This window comes from Ranitomeya variabilis, chromosome 5 (genome assembly GCF_051348905.1).
Source record: "Ranitomeya variabilis isolate aRanVar5 chromosome 5, aRanVar5.hap1, whole genome shotgun sequence".
Classification (NCBI taxonomy): domain Eukaryota; kingdom Metazoa; phylum Chordata; class Amphibia; order Anura; family Dendrobatidae; genus Ranitomeya; species Ranitomeya variabilis.
Genome location: NC_135236.1, coordinates 180,140,489 through 180,165,871, shown reverse-complemented (window position 1 = coordinate 180,165,871; position 25,383 = coordinate 180,140,489). Strand labels below are relative to the sequence as shown.

At 47.6% G+C, this 25,383-nt stretch overlaps 1 protein-coding gene across 1 annotated transcript in view; it reads left to right on the top strand.

The window, feature by feature from the left end:
- Window positions 1-1,941: 1,941 nt before the first annotated feature.
- Window positions 1,942-25,383, top strand: part of MAP1A (microtubule associated protein 1A) — a 394,919-nt gene continuing 371,477 nt past the window's right edge. The window contains exon 1 of the mRNA XM_077263606.1: window positions 1,942-2,171. Coding sequence (XP_077119721.1) covers window positions 1,955-2,171 — 217 coding nt within the window. The 5' untranslated portion in view covers window positions 1,942-1,954. The remainder of the gene's footprint in view (window positions 2,172-25,383) is intronic.

Below are 25,383 nucleotides of genomic sequence, written 5' to 3'. Positions count from 1 at the left end.
GGCACGCAAAAAATAAGCCCTCACCCGACCCCAGATCACAAAAAATGGAGACGCTTCAGGTATCGGAAAATGGCACTTTTTTTTTTTTTAAAGCAAAGTTTTGAATTTTTTTTCACCACTTGGATAAAAAATAACCTAGACATGTTAGGTGTCTATGAACTCATAATGACCTAGAGAATCACAATGGCAGGTCAGTTTTAGCATTTAGTCAACCTAGCAAAAAAGCCAAACAAAAAACAAGTGTGGGATTGCACTTTTTTTGCAATTTCACCGCACTTGGAATTTTTTTTCCCGTTTTCTAGTAAAAGACATGGTAAAACCAATGGTGTCGTTCAAAAGTACAACTCGTCCCGCAAAAAATAAGCCCTCACATGACCATATTGACGGAAAAATAAAAAAGTTATGGCTCTGAGAAGGAGGGAAGTGAAAAACGAAAACGCAAAAACGAAAAAGGGCCGCGACTTGAAGGGGTTAAAGGGAACCTGTCACCCCCCCAGGCGTTTGTAACTAAAAGAGCCATCTTGTGCAGCACTAATGCTGCATTCTGACAAGGTGGCTCTTTTAGTTCTTGGTGCTGCGACTGCAGAAATAATCAATTTTGCAATTTGTCCAAAATACCTTGAAATAGTCCTGGGGGCAGGTCTTTCCCCCCCTAATGCAGACGCAGCACCGCCGTCACTCATGCCCTCTTGGCGCCTGGCGCCGCCTCCTCAGCGTTGTTTTCAACTGTCCCGCCGCCTGCGCTGTTATCTTATGCCTTGGGCATGTGCAGTTAGCGCTGCCCGTCTTCTGGCATCATTTCATGTCTTGCTGACTGTGCCTGTGCGGCCGCGCTGCCCAAGATCCTGCCCCGCAGAGTCTTCTGATTTATTCATACTGCGGGGCGGGATCTCGGGCAGCGCGGCCGCACAGGCACAGTCAGCAAGACTGCACATGCCCAAGGCATAAGATAACAGCGCAGGCGGCGGGACAGTTAAAAACAACGCTGAGGAGGCGGCGCCAGGAGGGCATGAGTGACTGCGGTGCTGCTTCTGCATTAGGGGGGGAAAGACCTGCCCCCAGGACTATTTCAAGGTATTTTGGACAAATTGCAAAGGAGATGGTGATGGCGAACTCAGTCGAGGGGTTCAAGAGAGGCCTGGATGTCTTCCTGGAGCGTAACAATATTGTATCTTACAGTGATAAGGATCTTTAGAAGGACGTAGATCTGGGGATTTATTCTGACGGAATATAGGCTGAACTTGTTAACTATGTTACTATGTTATTCCTTAACTGCCGCCGTTAAAATGGGTATCAGCGGTCATTAAAAGGTTAAAAAATCTTTTGGCCAAAACCAAAGCTGCTGGCTATATATTTGATCTGGCGTTAGATGGGCACTGTTCATGTGTGATTGGTGAGCACGTGGTGCAGATGTGGAGCATTGCCAAGATTGGGTGGTGGTCTGAGGACGGTTAGAGGTGGAGCTGGGGTGGAGTCTGGGTGGAGTCTCAATGGGGGCCTGAAATTCCTGGTGGCAGCCCTGGTGGGCCCCACTAAAATATCTCCAACAGAGCCCCCACTATCCTGCGTCTTTATCAATATTGGTCTTACTAGCTCACGGCAAGCCCTGCCCCCGCTCTAGTGACACCTAGACCCAGTGCACCCCAATGTCTGTGCCCCTGAGTGTGAGCAGCCTTATCCTTATCCTAGAATCACATGCTGCCTCTCCTCCTTCACTTTTACTCACTCTCTGAAATCTAAAAAGTGAAAGGGTTTTCCTCCTATTAGTGACTAACCCCAGCCCTGCATCCAATCAAATCAAAGTATTGGACTAAACCCCGCCCACTTACAAATTCTTCCAACCCGGGAGCTTGTGACGTAGCACTGATGTTCATGGTTCGTCCAATCAGCGACTTCCAGACCTTTTAAGAACAGGAGCGCACTCCCCTCGACTTTCAGCCTCCTGAACGTTGCCATGGCGACCAAGGCGGGCTCTGCGGAGGCCCTCGGCGTTGTCGTGGAGACCGGCGCAGTGTCGGCGCTGGTGGTTCAGCACCACGGACAGCGGCGCTGCACTAATCCCGCTGCCGCCGCTGCGAGGTGGGATCCCCGCAAACATTACCTGCTCATAGTCATCGGTGACATAGCTACGGAGAGGCAGCTGCAGGCGGTGAGAGACCACCTGGAGCACGGTGAGTGGCGGCGAGGGTCCAGGAGGGAGAGCCTGCATCAGCCCTGCAGTGGAACTCCGGGAGGGTGTGCTGGGATCACTGCACTGCATACACTGCGGCAGATGCGGGTCACTATGCTGCAGCCCTGCCAGTGCCAGCCAGCAAGGGGCAGAGAGTGGGCACTCAGCTATGGGAGGGAGAGAGTGGGCACTCAGCTATGGGAGGGAGAAAGTGGGCACTCAGCAATGGGAGGGAGAGAGTGGGCACTCAGCTATGGGAGGGAGAGAGTGGGCACTCAGCTATGGGAGGGAGAGAGTGGGCACTCAGCTATGGGAGGGAGAGAGTGGGCACTCAGCAATGGGAGGGAGAGAGGGGGCACTCAGCAATGGGAGGGAGAGAGTGGGCACTCAGCAATGGGAGGGAGAGAGTGGGCACTCAGCTATGGGAGGGAGAGAGTGGGCACTCAGCTATGGGAGGGAGAGAGTGGGCACTCAGCAATGGGAGGGAGAGAGTGGGCACTCAGCAATGGGAGGGAGAGAGGGGGCACTCAGCTATGGGAGGGAGAGAGTGGGCACTCAGCTATGGGAGGACAGAGAGTGGGCACTCAGCTATGGGAGGGAGAGAGGGGGCACTCAGCAATGGGAGGGAGAGAGTGGGGCACTCAGCAATGGGAGGGAGAAAGGGGGCACTCAGCTATGGGAGGGAGAGAGGGGGCACTCAGCAATGGGAGGGAGAGAGTGGGGCACTCAGCAATGGGAGGACAGAGAGTGGGCACTCAGCTATGGGAGGGAGAGAGGGGGCACTCAGCAATGGGAGGGAGAGAGTGGGCACTCAGCTATGGGAGGGAGAGAGGGGGCACTCAGCAATGGGAGGGAGAGAGGGGGCACTCAGCTATGGGAGGGAGAGAGTGGGCACTCAGCTATGGGAGGACAGAGAGTGGGCACTCAGCTATGGGAGGGAGAGAGGGGGCACTCAGCAATGGGAGGGAGAGAGTGGGGCACTCAGCAATGGGAGGACAGAGAGTGGGCACTCAGCTATGGGAGGGAGAGAGGGGGCACTCAGCAATGGGAGGGAGAGAGTGGGGCACTCAGCAATGGGAGGGAGAGAGTGGGCACTCAGCTATGGGAGGGAGAGAGGGGGCACTCAGCAATGGGAGGGAGAGAGTGGGCACTCAGCAATGGGAGGACAGAGAGTGGGCACTCAGCTATGGGAGGGAGAGAGGGGGCACTCAGCAATGGGAGGGAGAGAGTGGGCACTCAGCAATGGGAGGGCAGAGAGTGGGCACTCAGCTATGGGAGGGAGAGAGGGGGCACTCAGCAATGGGAGGACAGAGAGTGGGCACTCAGCTATGGGAGGGAGAGAGGGGGCACTCAGCAATGGGAGGGAGAGAGTGGGCACTCAGCAATGGGAGGGAGAGAGTGGGCACTCAGCAATGGGAGGGAGAGAGTGGGCACTCAGCAATGGGAGGGAGGGAGTGGGCACTCAGCAATGGGAGGGCAGAGAGTGGGCACTCAGCTATGGGAGGGAGAGAGTGGGCACTCAGCTATGGGAGGGAGAGAGGGGGCACTCAGCTATGGGAGGGAGAGAGTGGGCACTCAGCTATGGGAGGGAGAGAGGGGGCACTCAGCTATGGGAGGGAGAGAGTGGGCACTCAGCTATGGGAGGGAGAGAGGGGGCACTCAAGTGAGCACTCAGCTATGGGAGGGAGAGAGTGGGCACTCAGCTATGGGAGGGAGAGAGTGGGCACTCAGCTATGGGAGGGAGAGAGGGGGCACTCAGCCATGGGAGGGCAGAGAGTGGACACTCAGCAATGGGAGGGAGAGAGTGGGCACTCAGCAATGGGAGGGCAGAGAGTGGGCACTCCGCAATGGGAGGGAGAGAGTGGGCACTCAGCAATGGGAGGGCAGAGAGTGGGCACTCAGCAATGGGAGGGAGAGAGTGGGCACTCAGCTATGGGAGGGAGAGAGTGGGCACTCAGCTATGGGAGGGAGAGAGTGGGCACTCAGCAATGGGAGGGCAGAGAGTGGGCACTCAGCAATGGGAGGGAGAGAGTGGGCACTCAGCTATGGGAGGGAGAGAGTGGGCACTCAGCTATGGGAGGGAGAGAGTGGGCACTCAGCAATGGGAGGGCAGAGAGTGGGCACTCAGCAATGGGAGGGAGAGAGTGGGCACTCAGCAATGGGAGGGAGAGAGTGGGCACTCAGCTATGGGAGGGAGAGAGTGGGCACTCAGCTATGGGAGGGAGAGAGTGGGCACTCAGCAATGGGAGGGCAGAGAGTGGGCACTCGGCAATGGGAGGCAGAGAGGGGGCACTCAGCCATGGGAGGGCAGAGAGTGGGCACTCAGCAATGGGAGGGAGAGAGTGGGCACTCAGCAATGGGAGGGCAGAGAGTGGGCACTCAGCTATGGGAGGGCGAGAGTTGGCACTCAACTATGGGAGGGCAGAGAGTGGGCACTGAGCAATGGGAGGGCAGAGAGTGGGCACTCAGCAATGAGAGGGCAGAGAGTAGGCATTCAGCAATGGGAGGGCAGAGAGTGGGCACTCAGCAATGGGAGGGCAGAGAGGGGGCACTCAGCAATGGGAGGGCAGAGACTAGGCATTCAGCAATGGGAGGGCAGAGAGTGGGCACTCAGCGATGGGAGCGCAGAGTGGGCACTCAGCAATAGGAGGGCAGAGAGTGGGCACTCAGCAGTGAGAGGGCAGAGAGTGGGCACTCAGCAATAGGAGGGCAGAGAGTGGGCACTCGCCAATGGGAGGGCAGAGAGTGGGCACTCAGCAATGGGAGGGCAGAGAGTGGGCACTCAGCAATGGGAGGGCAGAGAGTGGGCACTCAGCAATGAGAGGGCAGAGAGTGGGCACTCAGCAATGGGAGGGCAGAGAGTGGGCACTCACCAATGGGAGGGCAGAGAGTGGGCACTCAGCAATGGGAGGGAGAGAGTGTGCACTCAGCAATGCCAGCGCAGAGAGTGGACAATAAGCAATGAGAGGGCAGAGAGTGGGCAATCAGCAAGGGGAGGGCAGAGAGTGGGCACTCAGCAATGGGAGTGCAGAGAGTGGGCATTCAGCAAGGGGAGGGCAGAGAGTGGGCACGCAGCAATGGGAGGGCAGAGAGTGGGCAGTCAGCAATAGGAGGGCAGAGAGTGGGCACTCAGCAATGAGAGGGCAGAAAGTGTGCACTCAGCAATGGGAGGGAGAGAGTGGGCACTCAGCTATGAGAGGGCAGAGAGTGGGCACTCAGCTATGGGAGGGCAGAGAGTGGGCACTCAGCAATGGGAGGCAGAGAGGGGGCACTCAGCAATGGGAGGGTAGAAAGAGGGCACTCAGCAATGGGAGGACAGAGAGGGGGCACTCAGCCATGGGAGGGCAGAGAGTGGGCACTCAGCTATGGGAGGGCAGAGAGTGGACACTCAGCAATGGGAGGGCAGAGAGAGGGCACTGAGCAATGGGAGGGCAGAGAGTGGGCACTCAGCAATAGGAGGGAGAGAGTGGGCACTGAGCAATGGGAGGGCAGAGAGTGGGCACTCAGCACTGGAGGGCAAAGAGTGGGCATTCAGTAGAGTTAGGGCAGATGAGAAGCCGCAGGATTGTGTCTGGCAGATGTAGCAGACCCAAAATTGTCAGGTGCAACTTCTTGTGCTGCATGAGTCTGATTTGTATAGAGCTGCAGGTTACCATCACAATGCACAGTATTCCCAATAGGGCAGTGACAAGCTCTGCTACTCCCCTGTTCTTAGAGAACCACGCCTGACCTGAACTGCACAGTATATTATATCCCTCTGTCTCCCTTATAGTGTAATACTGCACAGTATATTATACCCTCCATCCCCCTATAGTGTAGCACTGCACAGTGTATTATACCCTCCATCCCCCTATAGTGTAGCCCTGCACAGTATATTATACCCCTCCATCCCCCTATAATGTAGCACTGCACAGTATATTATACCCTCCATCCCCCTATAGTGTAGCACTGCACAGTGTATTATACCCCTTCGTCTCCCCCATAGTGTAGCACTGCACAGTGTATTATACACCTCCATCCCCCTATAGTGTAGCACTGCACAGTATATTATACCTCTCCATCCCCCTATAGTGTAATACTGCACAGTATATTATACCCTCCATCCCCCTATAGTGTAGCACTGCACAGTGTATTATACCCCTCCGTCTCCCCCATAGTGTAGCACTGCACAGTATATTATACCCCTCCATCCCCCTATAGTGTAATACTGCACAGTATATTATACCCTCCATCCCCCTATATTGTAGCACAGCACAGTATATTATATCCCTCCGTCTCACCTATAGTGTAGCACTGCACAGTATATTATACCCCTCCATCCCCCTATAGTGTAATACTGCACAGTATATTATACCCTCCATCCCCCTATAGTGTAGCACTGCACAGTGTATTATACCCTCCATCCCCCTATAGTGTAGCCCTGCACAGTGTATTATACCCCTTCGTCTCCCCCATAGTGTAGCACTGCACAGTGTATTATACACCTCCATCCCCCTATAGTGTAGCACTGCACAGTATATTATACCCTCCATCCCCCTATAGTGTAGCACTGCACAGTGTATTATACCCCTTCGTCTCCCCCATAGTGTAGCACTGCAGTGTATTATACACCTCCATCCCCCTATAGTGTAGCACTGCACAGTATATTATACCTCTCCATCCCCCTTATAGTGTAATACTGCACAGTATATTATACCCTCCATCCCCCTATAGTGTAGCACTGCACAGTGTATTATACCCCTCCGTCTCCCCCATAGTGTAGCACTGCACAGTATATTATACCCCTCCATCCCCCTATAGTGTAATACTGCACAGTATATTATACCCTCCATCCCCCTATATTGTAGCACTGCACAGTGTATTATACCCCTCCGTCTCCCCCATAGTGTAGCACTGCACAGTGTATTATACACCTCCATCCCCCTATAGTGTAGCACTGCACAGTATATTATATCCCTCCGTCTCCCCTATAGTGTAGCACTGCACAGTATATTATACCCCTCCATCCCCCTATAGTGTAATACTGCACAGTATATTATACCCTCCATCCCCCTATAGTGTAGCACTGCACAGTGTATTATACCCTCCATCCCCCTATAGTGTAGCCCTGCACAGTGTATTATACCCCTTCGTCTCCCCCATAGTGTAGCACTGCACAGTGTATTATATACCTCCATCCCCCTATAGTGTAGCACTGCACAGTATATTATACCCCTCCATCCCCCTATAGTGTAATACTGCACAGCATATTATACCCTCCATCCCCCTATAGTGTAGCACTGCACAGTGTACTATACCCCTCCGTCTCCCCCATAGTGTAGCACTGCACAGTATATTATACCTCTCCATCCCCCTATAGTGTAGCACTGCACAGTATATTATACCCCTCCATCCTCCTATAGTGTAGCACTGCACAGTATATTATACCCCTCCATCCTCCTATACTGTAGCACTGCACAGTATATTATACCCCTCCATCCCCCTAAAGTGTAGCCCTGCACAGTATATTATACCCCTCCATCCCCCTATAAAGTAGCACTGCACAGTATATTATACCCCTCCATCCCCTATAATGTAGCACTGCACAGTATATTATACCCTCCATCCCCTTATAGTGTAGCACTGCACAGTATATTATACCCCTCCATCCCCCTATAGTGTAGACCTGCACAGTATATTATACCCCTCCATCCCCTCATAGTGTAGCACTGCACAGTAAATTATACCCCTCCATCCCACCATAGTGTAGCACTGCGCAGTATATTATACCCTCCATCCCCCCCATAGTGAGCACTGCACAGTATATTATACCCCTCCATCCCCCTATAATGTAGCACTGCACAGTGTATTATACCCCTCCATCCCCCTATAATGTAGCTCTGCACAGTGTATTATACCCTCCATCTCCATATAGTGTAGCACTGCACAGTATATTATACCCTCCATCCCCCTATAGTGTAGCACTGCACAGTATATTATACCCTCCATCTCCCTATAGTGTAGCACTGCACAGTATATTAAACCCCTCCATCCCCCTATAGTGTAGCACTGCACATTATATTATACCCTCCATCCCCCTATAGTGTAGCACTGCACAGTATATTATACCCTCCATCTCCCTATAATGTAGCACTGCACATTATATTATAACCCTCCATCCCCTTATAGTGTAGCACTGCACAGTGTATTATACCCTCCATCCCCCTATAGTGTAGACCTGCACAGTATATTATACCCCTCCATCCCCCTATAATGTAGCACTGCACAGTATATTATACCCTCCATCCCCCTATAGTGTAGCCCTGCACAGTATATTATACCCCTCCATCCCCCCCATAGTGTAGCCCTGCACAGTATATTATACCCCTCCATCCCCCTATAATGTAGCACTGCACAGTATATTATACCCTCCATCCCACTATAGTGTAGCACTGCACAGTATATTATACCCCTCCATCCCCCTATAGTGTAGACCTGCACAGTATATTATACCCCTCTATCCCCCTATAGTGTAGACCTGCACAGTATATTATACCCCTCCATCCCCCTATAGTGTAGACCTGCACAGTATATTATACCCCTCCATCCCCCCCATAGTGTAGCCCTGCACAGTATATTATACCCCTCCATCCCCCTATAGTGTAGACCTGCACAGTATATTATACCCCTCCATCCCCCCCATAGTGTAGCCCTGCACAGTATATTATACCCCTCCATCCCCCTATAGTGTAGACCTGCACAGTATATTATACCCCTCCATCCCCCTATAGTGTAGACCTGCACAGTATATTATACCCCTCTATCCCCCTATAGTGTAGCACTGCACAGTATATTATACCCCTCCATCCTCCTATAGTGTAGACCTGCACAGTATATTATACCCCTCCATCCTCCTATAGTGTAGACCTGCACAGTATATTATACCCCTCCATCCCCCTATAGTGTAGACCTGCACAGTATATTATACCCCTCTATCCCCCTATAGTGTAGACCTGCACAGTATATTATACCCCTCCATCCCCCTATAGTGTAGACCTGCACAGTATATTATACCCCTCCATCCCCCTATAGTGTAGACCTGCACAGTATATTATACCCCTCCATCCCCCTATAGTGTAGACCTGCACAGTATATTATACCCCTCCATCCCCCTATAGTGTAGACCTGCACAGTATATTATACCCCTCCATCCCCCTATAGTGTAGACCTGCACAGTATATTATACCCCTCCATCCCCCCCATAGTGTAGACCTGCACAGTATATTATACCCCTCTATCCCCCTATAGTGTAGCACTGCACAGTATATTATACCCCTCCATCCCCCTATAGTGTAGACCTGCACAGTATATTATACCCCTCCATCCCGCTATAGTGTAGCCCTGCACAGTATATTATACCCCTCTATCCCCCTATAGTGTAGCACTGCACAGTATATTATACCCCTCTATCCCCCTATAGTGTAGACCTGCACAGTATATTATACCCCTCTATCCCCCTATAGTGTAGCACTGCACAGTATATTATACCCCTCTATCCCCCTATAGTGTAGCACTGCACAGTATATTATACCCCTCCATCCCTCCCAGTATATTGTAAGCCGCTATCCTTATATTCTTGTTCTCAGCAGATATGAGAGGAGTGAGTGTCGGTATCCAGGGCACAGTGATGCCACGTGCTTCTCGCTCAGACTCCGTTTTTCCTGCATTGCAGATCACGTTCTCACACTTACATCATACTGTAATACTCTTTTAACTGTTTGCAGTATGGCGGGGGGATTTGGTGAATGCTCATCAGTTTTTGTCCCACCCAGGAGCTGAATAATGTAAGAATTGCCACGTGGTGTAGAGGAGCTGAGTAGATTCAGCAGCAGATGTGACGCATTGCTGCTGTGCTGCTGAAATCACTGAGTCACAGGCCTCCATCCCACCAGACTTTATTACGCCAGAGGCCTTCTGTTCAATGCATTTGTAACTAATGGGGATAGAAGATCTGTACAGTTATTTATCGGAAGACCCTCGATGTGACAGCCAGCCCTAGCAGCACACCAAGACCTGCAGTAATGGATGATAAGAATAATTCTTAGCGTTATTATCACACATGTGTCAGCGATATTACCTTCATGTCTCTGAAAAGTCTGATATCTGAAAGATATTTCTGTGGAGCGTTGTATGACTGCAGTGGGATTTGTTGGGGACGGATGCTGAGAGTGATGTGAAGGTCAGGGAATAGTCACATACGGCATATGATACACTCTGTCCTGGCAGCGTCTTCACTCTGGAAATCAGGAAAATGAGTGCAAATATTTACATCTCGTCTACAGTATGGAGAAGTTGTTAGTCTTTGTTTTTCTTTTTTTTCCATCAAACACAACATTTTCTTTTTGTATTCTTTACAGTTAGGGTTTGTCACAAGTAACTTCCCTTTGAGGAATCTTTACACGTCACACGTCAAAAACTAACTCCTTGTGTTTCCTCCCTCTACTAATGTACCTATGCCTGACATTGCCATCTCCGTGTGTGGTTCCACCATTACTCCCCAGCAACATGCCCACTGTCTTGGGGTCATACTTGATTCTGAGCTTTCATTCACCCAACACATCCGATCACTGGCTCGCTCTTGTTATCTGCACCTCAAAAACATTTCTAGAATTGGACCCTTTCTTACTTTCGACTCTGCAAAAACTCTCTTTCTCTTATTTATTCTCGTCTGGACTTTTGTAACTCTCTACTAATCGGCCTCCCTCTTACCAAACTCTCCCCTCTCCAATCTGTCCTGAATGCTGTAGCCAGGATCAAATTCCTCACCAACCGTTACACCAATGCCTCTACCTTGTGCCAGTCATTACACTGGTTACCCATCCACTCCAGAATCCAGTACAAAACTACTACCCTCATCCACAAAGCACTCCACGGCTCAGCACCACCCTACATCTCCTCTCTGGTCTCAGCCTACCACCCTACCCGTACTCTCCATTCTGCTAATGACCTGAGGTTAACATCATCAATAATCAGAACCTCCCACTCCCGTCTCCAAAACTTTTCATGTCCTGCGCCAATTCTTTGGAATGCACTACCCAGGTTAATATGATTAATCCCCAATCCCTACAGCTTTAAGCGTGCCCTAAAATGCATTTGTTCAGACTGGCCTATGTCTCAACGCATTAACCTAACTATCCCTGTGTGGCCTATTCAAAATTTTTTACCATAACCAGGTCCCCTGCATCATGTTCTCACATGCTTCATGCATCTAATAGCCCTCTGTGTCTGTACTGTTACATACTTAGGCCGGAGTCACACTTGCGAGTGTGATGTGAGAATCTCATGCGAGTCTCTTGCATCAATACCTGGCACTGCCGCCAGCACTCGGAGTGGAGCGTGTGGCTGCACAGAATTACATGTAGCCTCACGCTCCGGTCCGAGTGCCGGCGGCAGAGCCGGGTATTGATGCAAGAGACTCGCATGAGATTCTCACATCACACTTGCAAGTGTGACCCTGGCCTTAGGCCGATAACTGGTTCATGCAGCTTTACATGAACACCCGATCCTTACACTATGGCTGGTCCGAACAACTAAAGCAATTGTTACCATCCACCTCTCGTGTCCCCCCTTTTCCTCATAGATTGTAAGCTTGCGAGCAGGGCCCTCACTCCTCTTGGTATCTGTTGATCTATGTGATTATTGTTATGCTGTAATGTCTATTGTCTGTACAAGTTCCCACTAAAATGTAAAGTGCTACAGAATATGTCAGCACTATAGAAATAAAATTACGGTATTATTATTATTTATCTATCCCTCAAAAAATTGATATTAAAAATGATTTGTGGAACAATGTCCATAACAAACAGATCACTCATTGTTAAATTGTGTTATTCTAGAGACCTTAGCTCACGTTCACACATTCAGTATTTGGTCAGTATTTTACCTCAGTATTTGTAAGCCAAAACCAGCAGTGGGTGATAAACACAGAAGTGGTGACGTGTTTCTATTATACTTTTCCTTTGATTGTTCCACTCCTGGTTTTGGCTTATAGATACTGATGTCAAATACTATAGATTTTTCTACACATACATTAAAGCACCACACCAACATTTTTTTTTATTGCAGCGATGGAGTGGTGTTACTAATGTAAGTTCCCTGCCCTTACTCTTAGGCCACATTCACAACTTCAGTATTTGGTCAGTATTTTACATCAGTATTTGTAAGACAAAACCAGGAGTGGAACAATCAGAGGAAAAGTATAATAGAAACCCGTCACCACTTCTGTAGTTATCACCCTCTCCTGGTTTTGGTTTATAAATACTGATGTAAAATACTGACCAAATACTGAACGTGTGAACGTGGCCTTACACTTGCCACCATCTTCACCTTTAATCCATGCCGCTTAGGTCGTCATCCAGTAGTCTGTGAACTGCTGCATCACCCCAGTGTTTGCTGGGCAAACCAGAGGTCACTTTCATTGCAAGTCTATGAAAGCCTTGTTCTATGGCCGGGGTCACACTTACGTGTGCAATGTGAGAAACTCGCTCAAGTTTCTCGCATTAATACTGAGTACTGCCGCTGGCACTCGGGAACGAAGTGTGCGGCTGCATAGAAATACAAGTGTGACCCCGGCCTATCTCATAGGCTCTCAGAGATGGCGGCATAGCACCAGCCTGGGAAAAGCTGAGGATGGCAGGTGAGTATTATATTGGGTGCAGAAACCTTAGGTTGGTAGTACCACTCCAGCGCTGAAATAAAGAAAAAAACAGTTCAGTTCTGCTTTACAGGGGTTCTCCAGGTTTGGTATGAAAGTGTGCCATCACTCTATGTGACTGACTATGTCAGCATTCTCTGGTGCTGGTGACATTGGGTGGTCATGTGACCGCAAGTACGAGTACTCGTATGTAATATGCATACTTTCGGCCACATTCCGACTAGACGTGCGTGGCCTCATTCAGTTCATTTGTAGTAAGCGATGCCTCGCACTTTAGTCGGAATGTGGCCAGGAGTATGCATATCGCATATCGCTTCCAGCAACGGTACTGAAGAAACCTGACAGTTCGTACTGTGTATGATCTGAGGATTCAACCTCCTTAATACTGTTGGGGCACGTGGACCTTTCTTGTGGGAATAGCAGTTACTCACTATTCACTTGAATGAGGGATAATGATCCAGCTGAAGGATTAGTTTTCAGGATGTGTTGAGTTCCCAGTGGTTGGATTACCTACAAACTTTATGGGATGTTTTCTTTACCTGCTTTTGAAGTAAGTGAAATCTTTGGGAGCACGCCACTTTTCTGCCTGCCCCCCCGGTTTCACTATTAATATTGACAGTTTGTACTGCTGCATGTCTGCACCGCTGGTCTGAACTGTGCGCTCTGCAATGCTGCTAGTAGAAGACGCTCCCCCTCTGCAGCGCTGGAGGAGCACAGGAGCTCTGATGTGGTTGCATCCTACAATCTGGCGAGCTTCAGAGCTGCGCTATCAAGCTGTATAGCTAACAGTTTTCAAAGGCTGCACTCCTTGTCTATGAGATCAGTCACCTCTGATACTGTAGATTATAGAGGTGGCTGTTCACCTAGCCCTATATAGTAGGGCACTTCAAAGATACAGCAGAACACAGAAAAAGGCAGTACAAAATTCTGAATGTCAAAAAGTATAACCGTTTTATTAGTTTCATCAAGACAATCCATAAAAACAATTAAAAAGGAGAATTTGGAACACAGAAAATACTCCCCTTGCTTGATATCAGTAGAAAAATATATACGGGTTGCCTCAATGCTAGGGCAAGTGCAATGAGGTGTGTCTGTTTAGAATTTGGAAGATTCAGTGCCAATCTGTATCCCTCAAAGCAGACACAGAAAAACTGAAAAGCATAAATGTCTACGTAGTAGTACAATAGACTATAGCTATAAACAAATATACTGTATATATAAATAAATAAGAGTAGAACCCAGAGTTGTTATGTGATACCAAAAGTATAACCCAGTAAAAGCTGATGAACCGACCTCGGGGAAACGCGTCGAGATGAACATGCTTAATGCTCAATCCAATTAAGATATACTATTATGAAAGGGAATAGTCAGTAAAGTGATTTTGTTTATTTTGTTGTTGTGAAATTGGATTCTGGGCTCCCCCGGTGGCCACTTGTGGAATTGAACTTGTGTGCATCATCCCCTCTGTTCACCTGCTCCTATCAGGATGTGGGAGTCGCTATATAACCTTGCTCCTCTGTCAGTTTCTTGCCGGTCAACAATGTAATCAGAAGCCTTCTGTGCTTGTTCCTGCTACTAGACAACTCCCAGCTAAGTTGGACTTTTGTCCTTGTGTGTTTTTGCATTTTGTTCCTGTTCACAGCTGCTGTTTCGTTACTGTGTCTGGAAAGCTCTTGTGATCCAGAAATTCCTTTAAGACTCTAGCATTAACTCATAACACCAGAGTGGCAATTTCCGATCACAAGAGCTTTCCAGACACAGTAACGAAACAGCAGCTGTGAACAGGAACAAAATGCAAAAACACACAAGGACAAAAGTCCAACTTAGCTGGGAGTTGTCTAGTAGCAGGAACAAGCACAGAAGGCTTCTGATTACATTGTTGACCGGCAAGAAACTGACAGAGGAGCAAGGTTATATAGCGACTCCCACATCCTGATAGGAGCAGGTGAACAGAGGGGATGATGCACACAAGTTCAATTCCACAAGTGGCCACCGGGGGAGCCCAGAATCCAATTTCACAACAGTGGATCACAAGAGCTTTCCAGACACAGTAACGAAACAGCAGCTGTGAACAGGAACAAAATGCAAAAACACACAAGGACAAAAGTCCAACTTAGCTGGGAGTTGTCTAGTAGCAGGAACAAGCACAGAAGGCTTCTGATTACATTGTTGACCGGCAAGAAACTGACAGAGGAGCAAGGTTATATAGCGACTCCCACATCCTGATAGGAGCAGGTGAACAGAGGGGATGATGCACACAAGTTCAATTCCACAAGTGGCCACCGGGGGAGCCCAGAATCCAATTTCACAACATTTTGTGCACTGTTAATCTGGGTGGTGCCCGATTTGATATATTTATATCTACCTCTGCTATTTTGATAAAGTGCATACCTAATCTATACCGTAATGTCCCTAAGTTTCCCCCTAGACAAGGACCTGTAGGGTTTATCAGGACTAGACGACAATGAGCGGGGGCGCCAATTGCACAGGGTTATAGGTAGGGTGAACCTAGGTGCAGTGTATGACAGTTATATTCCTAAGTGCTTATCATTATACTGTTTTTGGGAATAGGGGCAATATTAGAAAGTGTGCAATATATCTGAGCACATGTTATTAATATTATTGATGACATTTCCATATGTTTGTCTGAATTGAATGGTCGGTTGTTTGATTTGCTGTCTTTTCCTACACGACAGGGCCCATTAGGGTGAATTAGGGAGAGCCTATGTTGAGTGGGGGTACCACTGTGCAGGACTTAGGGTGCCAACCTCTTCGGCAAGGTAGGGTACAGATAGTCTGTTAACCAGGGATATTGTGCACCCTGTATCTTTCAGCTCATTTATTTTATTATACAATTTATTAAATGTTAAGTTTTATTGTGCTTATTAAGTTTATTTTTTGTATATAGTGCTTTATGTCGGTGAATATTATAAGATTTTTTGGCACTTTCCTTCTATGTTCTGTGAATAATAACGCTTCAGTGGATCCCAAAGATTCTGAGATTGTTTTCTAGTGACATATTGCACTTCATGATAGTGGTAAAATTTGTTCAATAAGACTTGCGTTTATTTGTAAAAAAAAAAAATTGGATATTTGGCGAAAATTTAGCAATTTTCAAACTTTTAATTTTTATGGTCTTAAACCGGAGAGTTATGTAACACAAAATACTTAATAAATAACATTTCCCACATGTCTACTTTACATCAGCATAATTTTGGGGTTAGGAAGTTATAAGGGTTAAAAGTTGGCCAGCGATTTCTCATTTTTCCAGCAAAATTTACAAAGCCATTTGTTTTAGGGACCACATCACATTTGAAGTGACATTGAGGGGCCAATATGACAGAAAATGCGCAAAATTGACACCATTCTAAAAACTGCACTCCTCAAAGTGTTCAAAACCATATTCAAAAAGTTTATTAACCCTTCAGGCACTTCAGGAATTTTTGCAATGTGGAAGGAAAAAATTAACATTTAATTTTTTTCACAAAAATTTACTTTAGACAATTTTTTTTATTTTCACAAGGGCAACAGAAGAAAATGGACCCCCAAATCTCCTCAGCAGGCCGATACCCCATATGTGGGGGTAAACTACTTTCTGGGCGCACAGCAGGGCTCTGAAGGGAAGGAGCACCATTTGACTTTTTGAACACAAAATTGGCTGAAATAGAGAGCGGATGCCATGTTGCGTATAGAGAGCCCCTGATGTGTCTAAACAGTGGAAACCCCACAAGTGACCCCATTTTGCAAACTAGACCCCTCAAGGAATATATCTAAATGTGTGGTGAACATCTTCCTCCCCCAGGTGCTCCACATGTTTATAACATAGAGCGGTGAAAATAAAAAAAAAATCACATTTTTTCCACCAAAATGTTGTTTTAGCCCCAATTTTTTATTTTCACAAGGGTAGCAGGAGAAATTGCACTATACAATTTGTTGTGCAATTTCTCCTGAGCATACAGATATTTAATTTTTGTGGGGAAAAACTACTGTTTTGGTGCTCAGAAGGGAAGGAGCACCATTTAACTTTATGAATGCAGAATTAGCTGGAATCATTAGTGGACGCCATGTTGTGTTTGGAGAGTCCCTGATGTGCCTAAACAGTGGTAATCCCTTACAAGTGGCCCCATTTTGAAGACTAGACCCTTCAAGGAATGTATTTAGATGTATGGTGAGTACCTTGAATCCCCAGGTGTTTCACAGAAGTTTGTAATGTAGAGCCTTGAAAATAAAATCATATTTTTCCCACAAAAATGTTGTTTTCACCCCAAATGTTTTTCAATTTCTCAAGGATATCAGGAGAAAATGGACCCCAAAATTTGTTGTGCAATTTCTTCTAAGTACAATACCCATATGTGGTTGAAAACTATTTGTAAGGCACAGTGCAAAGTTTAGAAGGAAAGAAGCGCCATATCAGAGTTCAGATTTTGCTGGAATGGTTTGAGGGTGCTATGTCACATTGTCAGAGCCCCTGAGGTGCCATAACAGCAGAAACCCCATGTGCAATGGCATTTTACAAGCTACACCCCCAAATGAGGGGTGCAGTGATCACATTGACACGACATGTGCCTCACAAAATTTTGTACCATTGGGCGGTGAAGAAAGGATAAATTACATTTTTCCACTAAAATGTTGTTTTAGACTCAAGTTTTTAATTTTTCTAAGGGCTAGTAGAAAAAAATGGACCTCAGATTGTTGTAAAAAATTTTCCTGAGTGTGCCAATACCCTACATGTAATCGGGAAATACTTTTCAGGCACATTGCAAAGCTCAAAAGGGAAGGCGCACCATATTATAGTGCCAGAACAGCAGAACTCCCCATAAGTGACCCCATTTTCTAACTGCATCTCAATAAATTCATCTAGGGGTGCAGTGATCATATTGACACCACAGGTGTGTCACAGAATTTTATACCATTGGGCATTGAAAAAAAATAATTACGTTTTTACCACCAAAATTTTGTTTTAGTCCCAGATTTTACATTTTCACAAGGGGAAGTGGTAAAAATGGCAACAAAATGTGTCACACAATTTCTGCTGAACGTAGCAATACCCCATATGTGGCTGATCAGTATTGCTTAGTTACATGGCGAGATGTGGGAGGGGGCGAAGCACAATTTGCATTCTGGAGTGCAGATTTTTCTAGAATAGTTTGCGGATTCACTATACAGAGCCCCTAAGTGCCAGAAGAGCAGAATCCCACCTCAAGTGACCCCATTTTGTAAATTATACCCCTTTGAGAATTCATCTACAGGTGTAGTGATGATTTTGACTCTTTGTGTTTTCAAGAAACAAGCAGCAGTGAATGTTGCTGAGTTAAAATTGCAAACTGTCATTGTAGTGCCCAGTACGTTGTAGAACCTATTACTTTGTAGTGACCAGTACGTTGTAGTTCCCAACTCAAGCTTCTTTAGACACTCACCCATAAATTAGGAGGGCTATCATCGCAACAGAAGTGCCAAATATGTGGACGCTAAATGTGGTTTACACACACTGTGGGGCCCGGAACGGATTTGGAAGCACAGAAGTCGATGGATTTCATTTTGGGGGCAAGGAGCCGTAGCGCTTTTCCAAAGCCTTTGGACTACCAAAAATGTGAAAGCCCCCTATATTTCCATTGACAGATGACAGACCTGAGTGGGGATTTGTTTTTTTGTGGATTAATTTGGAACATTTTACAAAACATTTTGGATCACATTTATCTGGTGCTCTGCGCTGAGGACTTATATAGAGTACAGACCAAAAGTTTGGACACACCTTCTCATTTAAAGATTTTTCTGTATTTTCATGACTATGAAAATTGTACATTCACACTGAAGGCATCAAAACTATGAATTAACACATGTGGAATTATTGAAGTCTGATCACAGTTATATAGCATACCAATGCAGGAGCTGCGCATGATCTAACTAACTTGCTAGAGCCTGTTGACCCGGATGTCATCATTATGACATGGGCTCCCGCGATGAATTCAAGGGGGGGGCGATCGGAGGGCAGAAGGAGGCCCCTTCTGCCTGCCTTCTAAATGCTGTGATTGATATTGATTGCAGCATTTAGGGGGTTAAAGTCCCAGGCATGGTGCAGGCATCGCTCCTGGCATTGAGTATCCGCTTTGCGTTTGCAGAGATACTGTGCGAGCAAAATCACCTTGGCATATCCATTCGTCAAGGTAGGTAAGTATTTACAATATTAACATGAACATATGCATAGACACGTGGTCAAAATTGTTGGTATCCCTCGTTTAATAACAGAAAAACCCACAATGGTTTTCTGTCATTAAATGAGGAGTACCAACGATTTTGACCACGTGTGTACACCCAAGGTCGTGAAGGGGTTATAGTGAACCTATCAGGGTCCACCCTGCTAAGCCTTCTATATGGCCACGCATGTTATAGGAAGCTGAATAAAATGATACTTTGATATCTGCAACGTAATGTCTTATTCCTGAGAAATCCACATTTTTCTTAAATGTAAATGAACTCTTAAAGGGGTTTCCCCACCAACAAAGTTAATTTTCATCAACATTTTAATCAATAGACCTTTGAATACTAATAGGTCCCACAATTGGATGTGTTTAACCCCTTAAAGACCCCGTTATTACGACATAAAGTGACACTGGCCTGATTTTCAAAATTTGGCTTGGTTATTAAGGTCAAAATTAACTTGGTAACTAAAAAGTAAAAAAAAATGTCCCTGTGCTGAGATAATCTTATAAATGTGCCCCTGCTGTGTACTGTGTAATGGCTGTGTCTGACTGTGCAGGAACATGGTCTGATCATACCACATCTCCTGGGCAGCGAAGGAAGCAAAGGAGTATACAGATAGGACAGCACGGGATCACAGCTGATTATTTATTTATTGCTTAAAAATAGGCTGTGAAATGTTTTATTTTGCTTAAAAAAAATAATCGGCTATGATCCCATGCTGTCCCTTCTGTCTCCTACTGTCCTTTCTTGCTTCCTCCCCTGCCCAGGAATGGTATGATCAGATCATGTCCCAGCACAGTCATACATGGCCATTACTCAGCACATAGCAGGAGCGTATTGATAAGATTATCTCAGCACAGGAACATTTTTTAACACATTCAGTTGTGGAACTTATTTTTATTCCAATATCTATTAATTAAAATGTTTTGGATTTTTTTGTGGGATTTTTTTTTTAACCCCTTAATCCCATATGACGTACTATCCCGTCGAGGTGACCTGGGACTTAATCCCCAGTGACGGGATAGTGCGTCATATGCAATCGGCCACGCTCACGGGGAAAACGCGGCCTAACGTGGCCGGGTGTCAGCTGACTATCGCAGCTGACATCCGGCACTATGTGCCAGGAGCAGTCACGGACCGCTCCTGGCACATTAACCCCCGGCACGCTGCGATCAAAGATGATCGCAGCGTTTCGGGGTATAGGGAAGCATCGCGCAGGGAGGGGGCTCCCTGCGGGCTTCCCTGAGACCCTCGGTACAAGGCGATGTGCTCACCTTGTACCGAGCGTCTCCTCCCTGCAGGCCCCGGATCCAAAATTGCCGCAGGGCTACTTCCAGGTCCTGCAGAGAGGTGGAGCAGTGCTCGTCTAAAAAGTACGCATATTTAGTATCGCCGCGTCGGTAACGATCCGTCCTATAAAACTGTCCCACTAGTTAACCCCTTCAGTGAACACCGTAAAGAAAACAAAAAAAAACTGAGGCAAAAAACAGCGCTTTATTATCATACCGCCGAACAAAAAGTGAAATAACATGCGATCAAAAAGACGGATATAAATAACCATGGAACCGCAGAAAACGTCATCTTGTCTCGCAAAAAACGAGCCGCCATACAGCATCATCAGCGAAAAAAAAAAAAATTTATAGTCCACAGAATAAAGCGATGCAAAAATAATAATTTTTTCTATAAAATAGTTTTTATCGTATAAAAGTGCCAAAACATAAAAAAATGATATAAATGAGGTATCGCTGGAATTGTACTGACCCGAAGAATAAAACTGCTTTATCAATTTTACCAAACATGGAACGGTATAAACGCCCCCCACAAAAGAAATTCATGAATAGCTGGTTTTCAGTCATTCTGCCTCACAAAAATCAGAATAAAAAGCGATCAAAAACTGTCACGTGCCCGAAAATGTTACCAATAAAAACGTCAACTCGTCCCGCAAAAAACAAGACCTCACATGACTGTGGACCAAAATATGGAAAAATTATAGCTCTCAAAATGTGAAGACGCAAAAAGTAAAAGCGTCTTTTAGTGTGTGACAGCTGGCAATCATAAAAATCCACTAAAAAACCCGCTATAAAAGTAAATCAAACCCCCCTTCATGACCCCCTTAGTTAGGAAAAAATAATACAATTTAAAAAATGTATTTATTTCCATTTTCCCATTAGGGTTAGGGCTGCAGTTAGGGTTGGGGCTGGGGCTAAAGTTAGGGTTAGATTTACGGTTGGGATTAGGGGTGTGTCAGGGTTAGGGGTGTGGTTAGGATTGTTAGGTGTTGAGTTCCCACCTCTGCACAGGGGGAATCTCGAACCATCTCCGCTGCAGTCTCCCATTTTTCTCCAGCCGAAGTGGAGTCTGCTCAGCAGAGACGGTCCCAGCATCTAGCTCAGGCTGATACTGGACAACTGGTTACTCCTGCCCTTCCAGGCTCTGTCCTTGTAGCCAGCAATGTTCAGCAGCGAGCTGGTCTTTCTGGGACTAAGTCCTGCTTTTCCCTTACTGAGCATGCCCACGGGACGACCTCCCATTGGAGGTCGGGGGTCACATGCTCAGGTCGTGTTGCGGCTCCTATTGGACCATCTGGAAGGTCTTGTAGCACTGCCGCTATAAAAGGTTCGCATGGCCGCTCGGCCATGCGCTAGTGTACACTTGTAAATGTGTGTGTGTGTTGATTTGTGAAAGTCGCTCATTAATTATCCCCTCCCTTGTGTATGAGTGCTCATGTAAGGTGGATGATTGCTATCTAGCGCCCGACTTGCTATCAGCACGTGACACTGACACACAAAACAGCGTCAAATTGCTGTGACCGCCAGTGCAGCGCCGTGCGCTTTCACAGCGCTTTCCTTGCCCTAGCCTGGGTGGTTAGTGGCGTCCGCCAGAGCGGCACCGCATGCACTCCCATGCATTTAAATTAATATTTCAGTTACGCTGACACCCCAGTTGCGGTGTTGAGCGCAAGAGGTCTAGTTGTACTCTAATCCCGAGTCTAGGGGTAGAGTTCTGTGACTCCTTGCTTGCTCTCTTTGTGCGGTACAGCGGCCCTGTGACGTAACAGGGTTCGCTTTCTTCATACTGGGTGAAGATAACCCGTGTGTGAATTCATATTGTACCGCCATATAGTCCGTCATTACTTAGCAGCAGGTTCCATCTCTGCACGGTGGACCCCGGGCTGCAAACGCACTTTACTCTATCTTTCTAATTATTTGGTGCGTTCCGCTAGCCCTAACATTACACTAGCACCAGGGTCTGGCTAGTGACGACGGACAAACAGCAATCCTTGCGGTACATTCAGCAGCTGGAGGGTAGGTTGGCGGCTCTCGAGTGCACAACTTCAGCTGTGGATGTAACCGCAGTTGTTGTTCAGGCTGCTAGTGTGGCTGTAGCAACCTTGTCCACTGCCACCCCTCTTCCGACTCTATCTCGCCTCCCGCTGCCAGAAAAATTTTCTGGTGATAGTAAATCTTGTAGGGTTTTCGTGACCGAGTGCTCTATACATCTTGATCTTCTAGCCGCCCGTTTCCCCACAGAGTGGGCTAAGGTGGGATTTATTGTGTCTCTCCTGTTGGACAGGGCATTGGAGTGGGCTACGCCGCTGTGGGAGCGTGGCGATCATGTGGTGCAGAGTGCTCCGTTGTTCCTGAGCACTCTGAAACAGGTCTTTTTAGGACCTCGTGTCACCTATGGTACGGCGCTCCAACTGTTGGCATTGACTCAGGGCTCGTCCTTGGTCAGTCATTTTGCCGTCCACTTTCGCACCCTAGCATCTGAGCTGGAGTGGTCGGATAAAGCTCTTATTCCGATATTTTGGAGGGGGCTGGCTGACCACGTTAAGGACGCTCTGGCCACTAGGGAGATTCCCGCCACACTGGAAGAGTTAATAGCTGTCTCCACTCGTATTGACCTCCCTTTTCACGAGCGGAGGTTAGAGCGAGCCCAGTGTAGGCAGAGGTTTCGGCTGGCTCCTACCTTCACCAAACCTTTGGAATCTCCAGTCCAGGCCCCTGAGTCACATGAGGCTATGGTAGTGTCACGAGCGGGATCTAAGTCCCGGACCGCTCGTGCACTCCAGGTTTGTCATGTTTGCCAGCAGTCAGGACGCCTTGCCACCAGATGTCCCCAGTGGTCGAGGAAACGTATAGTGGTAGTAGGTGGAGGTACACTAGACACGGCGACGTTTGCCTCCAAATTATCCTTTAAGGGGACAATTACTATAGGCTCATTTACCCACTCGGTAGAGCTCTGCGTGGATTCTGGGGTGGAGGTCAATTTTATGTCTTCTGCCTTCGCCCAACGTCACGCAATTCCCCTGGTAATGTTAGCTCAACCAGTAACCGTACGAGTGGTAAATGGGTCGACACTGCCCTCACAGATAACACACCAGACCATCCCTTTTTCTCTGTCCATGTTGTTATCTCATCAGGAGATTATATCTCTGCTCGTCATTCCTGAGGGAATTGATGAGGTCCTGTTAGGGATACCTTGGCTACGGTACCACTCTCCTCATATTGAGTGGTCCACAGGCAGAATTTTGGGATGGGGTGAATCTTGTGAGGGTAGATGTCAGGGGGAATGTGTTCAAGTTGCTACTACTGAGGTACCCGCAGATCTATCCCCTCTCCCCAAGCAGTATTGGCCCTATGCAGACGTGTTCTCCAAAAGAGCTGCGGAGACCCTTCCGCCTCACCGCCCCTATGGCTGTCCTATTGACCTCTTGCCTGGTGCTGAGCCTCCCCGGGGTCGAGTCTATCCGTTATCTCTCCCGGAGACGGAGGCAATGTCACAGTACATCCAGGAAAATCTGGCAAGAGGATTCATTAGGAAGTCAGTGTCACCTGCAGGGGCTGGGTTCTTCTTCGTGCAGAAGAAGAACGAGGAACTACGTCCATGCATACAGTAGATTAAAGGGGTCTTAACGCCATCACTGTTAAGAATAAGTATCCTCTGCCCCTGATAATCTGAGCTCTTTGATAGGCTTCGGGGAGCAAGGGTATTTACAAAATTAGAGCTGCGGGGTGCTCACAACCTGATTCGCATCCGTGAGGGGAACGAATGGAAGACGGCTTTTAACACCAGGGATGGGCACTTTGAATATCTGGTGATGCCCTTCAGGCTCTGTAATGCCCCAGCCGTTTTTCAAGACTTTGTGAACCACATCTTCCGGGATATGCTCTCCACCTCGGTCGTAGTCTATCTGGATGATATTCTCATCTACTCTCCAGATATTGACTCCCACCGGAGAGATGTTTGCAGAGTCTTCGACCTCTTACGGGCAAATTCCCTCTACGCAAAGTTGGAGAAATGTGTGTTTGAGCAGGAGTCCTTACCTTTCGTAGGCTATATTATCTCCGCCCAGGGATTGGCTATGGATCCTGCCAAACTACAGGCTGTGATGGACTGGCAGGAACCCCATTCTCTTAAAGCGGTGCAGCGCTTTATGGTGTTCATTAATTACTATCGCCAGTTCATTCCACACTTCTCAACTTTGGTAGCTCCCTTGGTTGCCCTCACCAAGAAGGGAGCAAATCCCAAATTGTGGTCTGAGGAGGTCTCCAAGGCCTTTCACTCCATTAAGTCACACTTTGCTAGTGCTCCCATCCTACATCACCCCGATGTAGATAAGCCATTTATAATGGAGGTGGATGCCTCATCCGTTGGTGCTGGAGCAGTCCTTTTCCAAAAGGATGCTCAAGGTCGGAAGCATCCTTGCTTCTTCTTTTCTAAGACCTTTTCACCAGCGGAGAGGAATTATTCCATCGGGGACAGGGAGTTGCTAGCCATGAAGTGGGCCTTCTCAGAGTGGAGACATCCCTTGGAGGGGGCTCGTTTTCCCTTCCAAGTCTTTACAGACCACAAGAATTTGGTGTACTTGCAGACAGCCCAGCGGTTAAATTCTCGCCAGGCCGATTGGTCCTTGTTCTTCTCCCGGTTTCATTTCACCCTCCTTTTTCTTTCCGGGGAGAAGAACATTCGTGCTGATGCTCTCTCTCGCTCAGTTGTATCATCTGAGGAGGAGGAAGAGGAGCCTCGGCTTATTGTCCCCACCGAGAGCCTGAGAACTGTGGCCCTGGTAGAGTCTGTGCCCCTGGGCAAGACTTTTGTACCATCCAGCCTGCATCCGGAGGTTCTCTCTTGGGCTCATTCGTCCAGGGTGTGTGGACATTTTGAGTCCAAAAGGACATCTGAGCTACTGGCGAGGACATACTGGTGGCTGCATATGGTTCATGACGTCGCAGACTATGTTTGGGCGTGTGTCTCTTGCGCCATGAACAAGTCTCCTCGGCAACGGCCAGCTGGGTTGCTTTTCCCCCTGCCGGTG